The sequence below is a fragment of the Rana temporaria genome, chromosome 3 (assembly GCF_905171775.1).
Source record: "Rana temporaria chromosome 3, aRanTem1.1, whole genome shotgun sequence".
Lineage (NCBI taxonomy): Eukaryota > Metazoa > Chordata > Amphibia > Anura > Ranidae > Rana > Rana temporaria.
In genome coordinates, this window is record NC_053491.1 from 369091278 (window position 1) to 369105170 (window position 13893).

The 13893-nt window shown below is 43.7% G+C and overlaps 1 protein-coding gene across 5 annotated transcripts in view; it reads left to right on the plus strand.

Annotated features, from left to right (window-relative positions):
• ABCC9 (ATP binding cassette subfamily C member 9) overlaps positions 1-13893 on the plus strand; it is a 155808-nt gene that overhangs the window by 114506 nt on the left and 27409 nt on the right. For all 5 annotated transcript variants that reach the window (XM_040345434.1, XM_040345437.1, XM_040345433.1 and 2 more), the window contains exons 25-30: positions 17-252; positions 3746-3909; positions 5341-5410; positions 5531-5688; positions 5778-5870; positions 11190-11292. In XM_040345434.1, coding sequence (XP_040201368.1) covers positions 17-252; positions 3746-3909; positions 5341-5410; positions 5531-5688; positions 5778-5870; positions 11190-11292 — 824 coding nt within the window. The remainder of the gene's footprint in view (positions 1-16; positions 253-3745; positions 3910-5340; positions 5411-5530; positions 5689-5777; positions 5871-11189; positions 11293-13893) is intronic.

The window sequence follows — 13893 nt, forward strand, 5'->3', positions numbered from 1 at the left end:
CCTTTATTTTCTGCAGAAGAAGAAGAGGAGGAGGATGAGGAAGAGGAAATGGCCACGGCAATGCGTCAGCGCACAAAGATGCCATGGAGGACGTGCTGGAGATATCTGACCTCGGGAGGATATTTGCTCCTTTTCCTGATGATAGTCTCCAAATTACTGAAACACTCAGTGATTGTGGCCATCGACTACTGGCTGGTGAAATGGACGACTGAAAACAGAAATATCAGCAGAGACACCAATGGGCTCAACTCGGTAATGTAGACTTACTGAACACCATATAGTAGTATTATTATTATTATTATTATTATACAGGATGTATAGAGCACCAACAGTTTGCTCATCAGCTTACAATCTAAAAATGTCTTTGCTTCAAAATATGTATATCACAGAGGAGCTTACACTCTAATGTCCCACTACAGTCACACACTATTATTATTAGATATTTATATAGCTCTGACATAATCCACAGTGCTGTACAGAGAACTCTAAACTAGTCACATCATTTTCTGCACCAGAGAAGCTTACACTCCAATAACTCGGCAAACACAGGACAAACAGTGGGACTTTGTATGAGATGCATGGCAACATGCAACTTCATTCCTATTTATATAAAATAGAAGGGTTTTGGGACTTTGAGTGAGGCATGAATGCAAGACTAGCAAGCAGTAAATGTAGAAAAAACAAGTTTTATTCTTCTACAACCATAAATGACACAGGACCAGATTCTCGTAGAACTCCGGCGGCGTAACGTATCGTGTTTACGTTACACCGCCGCAAGTTTTCAGCGTAAGTGCCTGATTCTCAAAACACTTACCTGTAAACTTGTGGCGGTGTAACGTAAAGCCGTCCGGCGCAAGCCCGCCCAATTCAAATGGGGCGTGTACCATTTAAATTAGGCGCGCTCCCGCGCCGGACGTTCTGCGCATGCTCCGTTCGCAATTTTCCCGAGGGTGCTTTGCGCGAAATTACGGCGGCCCGACGTGTTTGTGAATCGCGACGTGCGTAACGTACTTACGCCGAAAAAAAAAATCTAATTCGACGCTGGAACAACGGCCATACTTTAACATGGGCTGTGTAAAGTTAAGGCATGAAAAAACATGACTAACTTTGCGACGGGAAAAAAAGACTTGCGACGGCGTAACGAACGCGAAAACCTTCGTGGATCGCCGTAAAACCTAATTTGCATACCCGACGCTGGAAAACGACGTGAACTCCACCCAGCGGCGGCCGAAGTATTGCATCCTAAGATCCGACGGTGTAAGTCAATTACACGTGTCAGATCTTAGGGCTATCTATGCGGAACTGATTCTATGAATCAGCCGCATAGATACGACAAGAGATACGACGGTGTATCAGGAGATACGCCGTCGTATCTCTTCTGTGAATCTGGCCCATAGTGTTTTTAACAATATGTCATACATAATTACACGGACAGGCATTGTATAGCAGGACCATGCAGGCAATTAATAAAACATATCAGCAGTATCAAAAATATAAAAAATTGTTGGTTACATAATGAGGTAGATAAAAACGTCCTCCACATCAATCAATCAACTGGGACAGCATATGTCAAAGTATTTACAATATAATGGGTTAAAGTTGAACCTGTAGAGCAAACTTGTATGCATGCAGCGTCTGTGTATGGCTGACGCGTTTCGTGGGGTGTATGCCCACTCTTCAGGGGCGAATGCTGCGTGCATTCATGCCTCACTCAAAGTCCCAAAACCCTTCTATTTTACACTCTAATAACTCTACCAAGGTCACACACTATAATTAGTATACATTTATTTGTCTCTGACATATTCCACAGTGCTGTACGGGAAATACTGAGCTAGTCACATCTGAGAAGCTTATACTCTAATGTCACACACTATTATTATTAATATACATTTACACCAATTAGCCATAACATTATTACCACCCATCTAATATTGAATAGGTGCCGCTTTTGCTTCCAAAACAGCTCTGAACCTTTGAGGAATGGATGCCACTAGACCTCTGAAGGTATGCTGTGGTGTGTGGCACCAAACCATTAGTAGCAGATCATGTAAGCCCTGTAAGTTGTGAGGTGGATCAGACTTGTTTTTCCAGCACATTTTACAGTTGCTTGATTGGATTGGGATCTGGAGAATTTGGAGGCCACACCAAATCAAGTCAACACTTGAAGGCATCTTCTTCCATTGCTCCGTGATCTAGTACTGATGCTCATAGGCCCATTGTAGGTGCTTTGGGCTGTGGATATGGGTAAGCAAGGGGACCCTGCCTGACTGGTCTGTGGTGATACAGTCCCATACGCAACAAATTGCAATGCACGTTGTGTTCTGACACCTTTTTATGGTAACCAACATTAACTTTTTTCAGTAATTTGAGCTTCAGTAGCTCTATTATTGGATCTGACTACACAGGCCAGCCTTCGCTCCCCACATGCATCAGTGAGTCTTGGCCATCCATGACCCTGTCGCTGGTTTTTCGGTTTTCCTTCCTCGGACAACTTTTGGTAGGTCCACTCCCAGGGCCGGCCCTACCATGGGACCCGATGGTACCATTGTACCAGGCAGCACTTTAAGGGGGGCAGCAAATTGCCGCCCGCCCGCCATCCCATTCCACCAGCTCCGCTCTCCACTACAATCCACTGTGGGGCTAATTGCATGAATAGAGCCATAACAGGTCCTTTTTATACTCCTATACATGAAAACAACCATAACAGGTCCTCTTTATACTCCTATATACATGTATAGAGCCATGATAGGTCCACTTTAGTTATCATGTTATAAAATAATGGATGTGTGGGCATTTTGGTGGGTGTATTTTTTTTTTGGGGGGGGGGGGTGCATTTCATTCTTGGTACCAGGCAGCACAATGTCTTGGGCCGGTACTGTCCACTCCTGACCATTGCAGACCAGGAACAGCTGCAGTTTTAGAGATGCTCTGACCCAGTATTCCAGCTTTTACAATTTGGCCCGTGTCAATGTCACTCAAATCCTTATGTCCTTTTTTCCTGCTTTCAACAAATTAACTTCAGGAACAACATGCTCACTTGCTGCCTAATATGTCCCACCCACTTTCAGGCACCATTGTATCAAGATAATCAATGTTATTTGCTTTACCTGTCAGTGGTCATTATGTTATGGCTGATTGATTTGGAAAGCACTGAGATATATATATTTTTTTTTTTACGAAAGGCAAATCCACTTTGCACTACAAGTGCAAAGTGCTCTTGAATTTGCACTGAAAGTGCACTTGGAAGTGCAGTCGCTGTAAATCTGAGGGGGTAGATCGGAAATGAGGGGAAGCTCTGCTGATTTTATTATCCAATCATGTGTAAGCTAAAATGCTGTTTTTTATTTTCCTTGCATGTCCCCCTCGGATCTACAGTGACTGCACTTTGTACTTCTAGTTTGCACTTGAAGTGCAAAGTGGATTTGCCTTTAGTAAATAACCCCCATTGTGTTGTGAGTACACTGAACCAATCACTTTAGTCTTTGAACCATAGGAGCTTACATTGTAATGTCCCCTCCCACAGTTGCACACTATTATTATTATACATTTATATAGCTCTGACATATTCCCCAGTGTTCTACAGGGAACTCTGAGCCAATCACATTGAAGCTTACATTCTAATATCCCACCACAGTCACACACTATTATTAAATGTGTTTATTCCTGTAAATAATTGTGTTGCTCTTCCTGGAAATTGTGATGAAATGAAAAACTATGTCTGATGTAAGATAACTCGCTTTTACAGACTGACCAAGATCGGACGTACTATGTGGTGGGATTCAGCATTCTCAGTGCTTCTGGGATCATGCTCTGTCTCATCACCTCTCTGACTGTGGAGTGGATGGGGCTCACCGCCGCCAGAAATCTGCACAACAACTTACTGAACAAGATTATCCTGGCACCAATTAGGTATCCGACACCAGATGACAAAAAAAACAGAATCAATATCTCTATTAAAATAAGTGTATTGTGTACACAGAGATTTTCGAAGGAAAAAAGGAAGAAGGTTTTTGGCAGAAGAGACTTTGTATGTTCCTTCAGCCAAAATTTCACTTCCGAGTTTCCACTTTAATCTGTGTCTAATTTTTTTTTTATTTTTTACCCTTTGATGACATCATATTTAATCGCTATCACTGAAATTAGAGGGCAGTTTTGATGAAATTTAGTCAAATGTGAAAAATGAAAATGTTGCATTGATATCAAACTGACCAAAATTCATCACTCATCTCTACTGAACAAAAACCTCTTGCATTAGAGTGGGTAGTTTTGGATGGGGCGAGTCAATGTTCAATCTCCTGACCAGTCTTTACCATTTTCTGTAGCTTTTCTACCACCAGTCCATAATTTCTTATGGAGATATCACTATAGGTCCGCAGGGACGTGCAGTCAGGGGAGGCAGGTGAGGCAGAGCCTTGGCAATGAACATCAAAACAAAAAAAAAAAGATTGAGCTTCGAGGGTCATAGCAGAGAGACCCCAAATCCTACCCCACCACTGGTCCAAATTTGGGGCTCCTCAGACTTATTGTTCCTTGCACAGCCTCTCAGAAGCTACATACAGCACAGACAGTTTCAATACAATCTGTTACACTCTGTTTGCAGCAGACTGAGAGGATTGAGATGACATTTTTCATCTCACAGCGCTCGGTTATGCGGTGGGGGTTTATTCAGTAAATGGTGATGTGGGGGTTTATTCAGTAAAAGTTGATGTGGGGGTTTATTCACTAAATGGTGATGTGAGGGTTTATTTACTAAATGGTGATGTGGGGGTTTATTCAGTAAATGTTGATGTGGGGTTTATTCACTAAATGGTGATATGGGGTTTATTCACTAAATGGTAATATGGGGTTTATTCACTAAATAGTGATGTGGTTTTATTCACTAAATGATGATGTGGGGTTTATTCACTAAATGATTATCAGGGCGCACACTAAGCACCCTTAGAATGTTTCCCTGTGTGTATCTGGCTCTGATACTAGCCAGTGCCTCACCAGCCACTGACATCACTGCATATCCCTGGTCTGGTGACACTGTAATGCTATGGTATCTGCTGGTGTCACTAGCCCCTGGTGAGTGCTCTGTAGGCGTATATGGAGAAAGCAGCGAGTGTCGCAGTAAGAAAAGAGTTGGAGGGGTGAACTTCCACCAGGGTTATATAAACCAATGCTACAGATTCAAATCCTACCTTGAGAAACCCCCCCCAGTGTGGCATGGCATGGAAAGTGGCAATTGCCTGGCTGTCTTCAGTCTTAGCTGACCCGGAACGAGCATGCAGCCAGTGAAGGCAGAGTAGAGTCTTTATTTTATTAACACGTCTCTTTTTGTGTCTGTGTGGTTTGCAGGTTCTTTGATACGACTCCCTTGGGATTAATCTTAAATCGTTTCTCAGCGGATACAAACATCATTGATCAGGTGAGGCGTATTGTTTATCGTGTTAATTTTCTGTCTTAATAAAAGAAAATCATCTGTTACTGTGATATCTTTATACCGTTCTATCACCCATCACTATATCATTCTGTCTGCTGGTTCCAGCACATCCCACCAACAATGGAGTCCCTCACCCGATCCACGCTCCTTTGCCTCTCCGCCATTGGTGTCATTAGCTATGCCAATCCTTACTTTCTGATCGCCCTCATTCCGCTGGGGGTCGCCTTTCACTTGATCCAAAAATACTTCCGAGTCACCTCCAAGTGAGTATGAGAGAAAGAAAAAAGATGGCACAGGGAATTGTTTTATTTTAGGTTGGTCACCGGATTTTACCCTACCTTCCTCTTTCCAGGGAGCTTCAGGAACTGGATGACAACACTCAACTGCCTCTTCTGTGCCACTTTTCAGAGACGGCGGAGGGACTGACTACAATCCGGGCATTCAGGTGTGTGACACTGAGGGAATCTCATCTTTCACCACTTTCACAATAGTAGAGTCTTGTAGTGTATTAGCTTTTGATAAATACAGACATTTTGGAGTTTTATACGATATCCGTAATTGGCTATTTTAAAGCAGACCCCCAGCAAAAACACTTTCAATTAAATATATTCACCTGAAAGGATATAATATCACTTTATGTGCACCAAATATTTTTGTAAACGCAGATATTACCGTGTAAAAGTTGCAGTGACATCATCGCTGTGCTGTACATAGCCTGTATAGAGAGCAGAGATGTTGGAGGGATCCAGCAGGCCCCACCCACTGCAGGCTGCCTGCAGAAACCTACAGGATGGGGCGGAGTCAGGACCAATCACCCTGCACAATGAGAGAGAGCAGCAGTGACCAGTCTTTATTACAGGAAGCTCCTATACAGAGGTATAAGAAGAAATATACAAACACACCAAGATTCAAGTAAGAGTACAGATGACTCTTGTATTCAGAGAATGGGCTCCATTTAGAAGGGGTGCATGATCTGAAATGCCGCGTGGCAGGATCTCCACCTCCTGAATCCGGGAGAGCAGGGAGTCAGCGGTATAAACCAAGTCAATTCTGGAGAAGGAGGCATACGTGGCCGAGTGACAGGTATACTGTTTCTTATCCGGGTGCCTCATCCGCCAGACATCAATAAACCCATAGTTTCCTGCCCAATGGGACAGGGGGGAGTCCCCAAGGGGACCCACATTAAGCCTGTCCATAACCGGATTGGGGGTCATATTAAAGTCCCCAGCGATAACCACCCCAGCCGACGGGTACTGCGCCATGAGCGGGGTGAGCTTCCTGAGCACATCAACCGTGGCTGGGGGGGGGATATAAATGCCTACAATCAAAGGCTCCAGCCTATCACACATTGCATGAAGAGCCACATACCTCATCTCCGGGTCAAGGCGGAGATCCAGGAGGGTGAACTCAAGTGACTTGTGAACCAGGACGCTGACACCTCTAGAATAAGTGGAATAGGTTGAGTGATAGTATGACCCCCACCCAGGGCTTCCGGAATGCCAGCGTCCCACTCCCCAACAAATGGGTCTCCTGAAGCATGCAGATACGAGGGTTTTATTTCTTCAAATAATTAAATACTAGGGACCTCTTAATCTTGGAATTTTAGGCCTCGAACATTCCAAGACAAAATAGTAAACGGAGCCATAATAACATTATGGGACAGTTACGAGGGCAGCAGTGCATTATGAACCACACAGAGGATACAAACATGTAAAACATTATCAGCACAGTAGTCACTAGTATGAGATCACCACCGGGGGGATCGCGCACGCCATGTAGCGGTAGGAGATGAGAGCCAAGCAGGTCCCCAAGTAGAGAACCACAGGTACAAAGTTCAACAATGGTATAGCTGCAATAAAAAAACAACAGGGAGTAAAAACAGATACTCCAACAAGATTCCCCACCCCGCACCACCCACCAAACCTCGGTATGCTTTCCTCCCAAAATTAACCACAGCAACTGCCAGTGGGGGATATGAACAGAAGGACACCCGAGTGTCACAGTACATGCAATAAGTCCTCCAGTGCAAATTAAGGATTAACGTTCCCTGCACAATAAAAATCTCCCGGAGAAACAAATAGCTCCGGGGGCACATAAAACTTAAAAATGGTTGCAAAGAAACCCTTTGGTCAAAAAACAGGGGAAAAATAAAGCAGAAAAGAAAAGGGGGTAAAACATCTTCCTCTGCCTTGGCTGCTTACAGTTTGAGCGAAATAGAGGCCGACACGTGTTCAGGCCTGTGAGGGAGAGATCTCCCCCGCTGGGGTTAAACAGGGGTGCAGACCATGCATGCCCTCTCACAGGAAGGGCCAGGCAGGAGAAAAAACAACATCTCTGGCACATGAAAGTTCAGCAACCAGAAAAGTCAAGCAAGCATAAGTAATAGACAGGTAATTCAAATCCTGGACCTGGCTAATGTCTGGGTAGAGTCTCCAGCCAGCGTGAAGCATCTTCAGGGGAGGTCAAAAAACGCCCTAAAGTTCAGCAGCTTCAGGATGTCAGTGCGTGGAGGAGCTCCGGGGGTCCCTGGGCAGCAGGCATCCTATGCGACCTTCTCCACCACAAAGAACTGGGAAAAAGACGCATTGGGGAGAAGGGTGTGCAGCAGGTGTTCCGTGAAGGCCGTGGGGTCAGCTCCCTCAGCCCCCTCAGGCAGCCCCACCATGCAGAGGTTATTCCTTCTATTACGGTTCTCGGCATCTTCTGCGCGGGTTTCCAGGGTTTTGATTTTGGTATGCAGCATGCGGAGTGAAACTGTGTGTTCCCGCACTGTGTCCTCAGTATCCCCCACGTGGCGCTCCACTTCAGTGAGGCGGGAACGAAAGCTGTCCATGTCCCTGCGGATGAGGCTGATATCCAGCTGCACATGTTCAATCTTGCCCGTGAGAGTCGTCTGACAGGCATTAATATCCTGCATCAAGCCTCAAAGTTGGACTGCTCCCTGTCTGCATGCTCGGAGTCAGTCTCCTCAGTTTGGGACACCATATTGGCAGCCGGACGGGGGCTCTGCACAGTGGGATTGGGGGTGACTTTGTGGGACTTTCGGGAGGACAGGGAGCCTCTCCCCTTGGTCATATCTCTCACCGCCGACAGCTCCGCCGTTACAGGCTAATCGGGACCGTCCTTCTGCAGGGAAACAGGGCTAAATTCCAGAAATCGAGCGGGAGCTCCCTCACTGCACGTCTGCTCCGGTGGCCATCTTGGACACGCCCCAGTGGCACCCATTGTTGGTTTTCCCGCAGCCTGCTCTAGAGAGCTGACTGGGGCAGACTGAGATTGGTTGAGATACACTTCCTGATTTGGAGAAGGGTGTTTGTAGAGTGGGAGTGTCGGCCGGCGAAAGGGCCCCTGTGTCATGCACAGATATTCGCCTGCCGGGTGCGTCCATCTCTGTCATCTCTCAGTACCTGATCAACACTGTTTTGTGATGTGAGCGTACACCTGCAGATAAGCTCCCCTCATCAGGAACTGTGTCCATTGGTTATTGTTGTTGTATTATTACTGTATCGTATTGTTATTGTATTATTACTGTATTGTTATTCTATTATTACTGTATCCCTGTCGGAAGGGTTTATCATGTGCTGCCAAATCCATTTATGGGCATCTGCTGTGTGGAGCCCCCATGCTGTGTCCTGACTTCCCATGGAGGAGGTCACATGCTGTGACATCAATTCCTATGGTCACATGCTGTGATCTCCTCCAATCAGCTGTGGGCTGTGAAGGCTTTTGTTGTAATAAAAGGAGCCGTGAGGAGCTTGAAAAGGCAATGATGGCGGTGATGGCGAACTGAGAACAAGCTGGGGTGATGGTGTCTGATTGTATGAATGGTGAGTGAAACTTTTAGCTTAAAGATGGATTATTTCACTAAGACTAAATGTGTTACTTTTAGAGACACGATATCTGTCTGTGTGCTCTGCAAACAGACAGATTTCTTTGTCAACCCCGAACAAGACTGGCAGTGTCCACAGGCACAAGTTACTTACCTTGTCCCTGGATCCTGCGATGCCTCCCCGCTGTGTGATCGAGCGGTGTCCTCCTCGCTCGGTTCTCAGTGGCGAGTGCCGCCGAGCTCCGGTCCCTGCAACGTTACGATGCAGAGATCGGCGCAAAATTTAAAAAAGTAAATAAACACATTACATACAGTATACTGTAATCTTATAGATTAGAGTACTGTATGAAAAAAAATACACACCCCCTTTGTCCCTAGTGGTCTGCCCAATTTCCTACATGCACTTTTATATAATAAAAACTGTTCTTTCTGCCTGGAAACTGGAGATTGTCCATAGCAACCAAAAAGTGTCCCTTTATGTCAAAAATGGTTTTAGACCAGCTAAAAAACAGCGATAATAAATTAGAATCACTTGCAGAATTGAGCGATAGTGATTTGTGGGGAAATTCGTCATCAAAAAAATAAAAGTAATATTTTTTATTATTATTATTATATTATTTGTTATAATTATTTATATGTATTTATTATATTATAATTTATGATTTTGTGAAGAATTGCAGGCCTACAATATAAAACGCCAAATTTCCATGCAAAATATTTGTACCACTTTCAGCACCTAAAATCTGAAATAATCATACCGCCAGGGAGGTTAAAGCGGTGTTCCATCGAAAAAATGTTTTTAAAAGTCAGCAGCTACAAATACTGCAGCTGCTGACTTTTAATATATGGACACTTACCTGTCCAAAGTGCCCGCGATGTCGGCACCCGAAGCCGATCTGTCCATCGGCTCTCGGGTGCTGCCGCCGCCATCTTCGGCCTGGCCTTCTGGGACCTGTGTGTCTCCCAGAAGACAGCGGGGGAGGGGGGGACAGAGTAGGCACCAGACGTGACGTAGGTCACCGTGATCACTGCAGTAATCTATGGCAGGAAGTAGGAGCAAATACCTGGATTACACATGTATCTGCTCCCTCCTTCCCCCTGAAAGGTGCCAAATGTGACACCGGAGGGGGGGGGATTACAAAAAGTGAAAGTTCCATTTTTTGGGTGGAACTCCATTTTAAGTTATTATTAGTTAGTTATTACTTCAGATTTTTTAATTTTCAGGTTTTCTTATTTTTGGATTTTCGTTCTTTTGAATTTCTTTTGCTCTTATCAGATTTGAGGGTGTTGGTAACTTTGTATTGACACCTGCAGGTATTTACTCTCATTTCCTGTTTGCCCATGGGACAGGAAGTGAAGAAAAATCTCTGAAATGAGACACAGATGGCAACAAAAAATAAATAAAAAAAATCGGACAGGGTTATAACCCTCTCTTGCTCTTGAAAAAAAAAATAGGTTTTGCCCATACTTTTACTTTAATGGAAGCTGACGATTTATAAAGCTTGAAAATTACTTTTGAAATGGAATTAACATGCTAACATTGAGAAGCCCACTCTGATAAATGCAGCATTGGCTCGAGTGCATGTAGACAGGAAGTGACTGCAGGAGATCAAAGGATAAAAAAATTGTGAAAACAGGAATTTTATTCAAAAAAGTTTATGATTCTCAGTGTTTCGGCAGGAAGACTAGTCAGTTGGATGTATGTGTATGGAGAGGATGTCATTTTGGCACGCCAAGCCAATTATTTCCTAGTCCTCTGTCTAGTCTCATATGGCTTCCGACTGTCAGAATAGAAGTATCTGGGTGATGGCTTAGGGCAGCACAGACAGGTCTTGTTTCATACATTGTGATAAATTAGTTCTTATATAATGGACAGGACAGTAAATAAAAGATGTATTATCAATCAGTGGCTCAGTGACACTTTCTTCTTTGTAGACACGAGTCCCGATTCAAGCAACGCATGCTCGAACTGACCGACACAAACAACTTGGCCTATTTATTCCTGTCGGCGGCCAACAGGTGGCTGGAGGTCCGGACGGTAAGGAGAGACTCCCAGATTGTGGCACTAACAGCAACCAGTCAAAATCTTTCTCAATTTTATCCCAGATAGTGTCAAGATTGAAAGATGATTCTCCATTCCTCTTCCCCTCCTTTCTCACCCCTCCCAGTTCTTCCACTCTACCATCTCCATTCCTCCTATGCCCTTTGTATTTCTCCTCTCTGTCCTCTTCATTCCTCCTCTCTCCCCTCCCTCTACCTCTTCTCTTCCCTTTCCATTCTTATGCTGCTCCCTCTCAATTTCTGTTCTCTCTTTCTATTCCTCCTTTGTTCTCTCCATTCATCCTTTCTGCTCTCTCTATTCCTTCTCCTTCCCTCTCCACCCTCCTGCCATCTCCATTCTTTCTTTCTCACCTCTCCATTTCTCCTCTCTTACCTCTTCATTTCTCTGCTCACCTATCTTCATTACTCCACTTTGCCCTCTCCATTTTTACCCTGCCCTCTACTTTTTTCCTCTCTTATCTCTCCATTTTTTCTCCCTCCCCTCTCTTCATTCTCCCCTTTCCATCCCTCCTGTATCGCCTCTCCATTTCTCCTTTTACCGCTTTCTAGTTCTCCTCTCCCACCTGTCCATTCTTCCTCTGTCCATTCTCCAATCCTCTCTCTTCTCTCTCAATTCTTCCTCTCTCTCTCTTCTGCATTCCTTCTCTCCCCTCTCTATTTCTGTTCTATGCCCTCCCCTCCTCTCCTTTATCAACACTACATTCCTCCTCCTTCACTTTTCCATTCCTTCTCTCTTTCCTCTCCATTCCTGTTTTCTCCTCTTTTCGTTCCTCCTCTCTCACCTCTCCATTCCTCCTCTCTTCCCTCTTCATTCCTGTTCGCTACTTTTTCCTTTCCTCCTCCCTCACCTCCCTACTTCCCCTCTCTTTTCCATTTCTGCTCTTGTCTTTTATAATTGCTCCTTTCTCCCCTCTCCTTCCATGTCTCCATTTCTCCTCTCTCCACTGTCATCCTTCCTCTTTCTCTTGTCTTTCCTCTTCTACTCCCCTTTCACTTCTTCTCCTTCCCTTTCACTTCTTCTCCTTCCCTATTCCTTCTTCCATTCCTCTACATTTCTCTTTTCTCCCCTCTATTTCATTTTCATCTCCCCTCTGCCCCCTCCACATATGCTCATTTGGTTCACAGTCAAACACAGACCACTTGAACTCAATGGTCACAGTGATGATTTACAGATTTGAATGCAAAAAATAAATATTTCAGACTTTCTGCAAAGTCAGTAATTTTAAAGGAGAAGTGATCAGTCCTATTACGGGGAGTCTCGGTAGGTTCAGTATGGCCAGCAGTACGCTATTGACAAATCCCTTTGGGCTGTATTTTTCTGGAGCTTGTTGATATTACCCGTGTGAAAGGAAAATGCCCAAATTCCCTGCGCCAATTGAATTTCAGTTATTAGGGGTTCGAAAATTAAATTAAGAATCTATTTGGTTAGCATGAACAACACAGACAATCTTTCTACATTGTTTATTCTGAATAATGTTCTAACATTGAATGTTAGCAAAACAAAATATCTTTTTGTATTTTTCCTTTTCTGATAGAGAAAATTGAGTACTGTCCGTGATATTTTTTTTATTTGCACTAACATACAATTTTTCAGGACAAGCTTTTGGCGTATGTCCCCTTCTTCAAGGTCCAAGCAGCACTCCTTTTCTGATGGAAGAGTGGCGCAGGCCACACTTTCTCTTTTTTTCTTCTTCATTATATTTAAATATCACTATTTTATTTGGGATTTTGATGCGTCCTAGCAGGCATTCCTTTTCTACTTTACAAAATATAACCTAGTTGCTATAGCCTATTTTAATGCCCTTTTCTCAGCTTTCTTATATTAGATGTTCACTATTGCCACTAAGCATATCACAGTCCGAACAAACAGGATTTTTTTTTTGTCATATTTTGTGAAAGAATCTGTTATGTTTATTATTTGTATAATTCAAATGGTACTCCCTTGAGATTTATACCAGCTTAGTAATGTTATATAATGTGGCGATAGGAGTTGTCTCCCTCACACCTATATGATCTCTTCTTATACAGTTGTGCTCACAAGTTTACATACCCTGGCAGAATTTATGATTTCTTGGCCATTTTTCAGATAGTATGAATGATAACACAAAAATATTTCTTTCACTCATGGTTAGTGGTTGGCGGAACTCATTTATTATGAATCAACTGTGTTTACTCTTTTAATGTTATAATCACAACAGAAACTACCCAAATGACCCTGATCAAAAGTTTACATACCCTGGTGATTTGGCCTCATAACATGCACACAAGTTGACACAAAAGGGTTTGAATGGCTATTAAAGGTAACCATCCTCACCTGTGATCTGTTTGTTTGTAATTGGTGTGTGTGTATAAAAGGTAAATGCGTTTCTGGTCTCCTGACAGACCCTTGCATCTTTCATCCAGTGCTGCACTGACGTTTCTGGATTCTGAGTCATGGGGAAAGCAAAATAATTGACAAAGGATCTGCAGGAAAAGGTAGTTGAACTGTATAAAACAGGATAGAGATATAAAAAGATATCCAAGGAATTGCGAATGACAGTCAGCAGTGTTCAAACTCTAATCAAGAAGTGGAAAATAA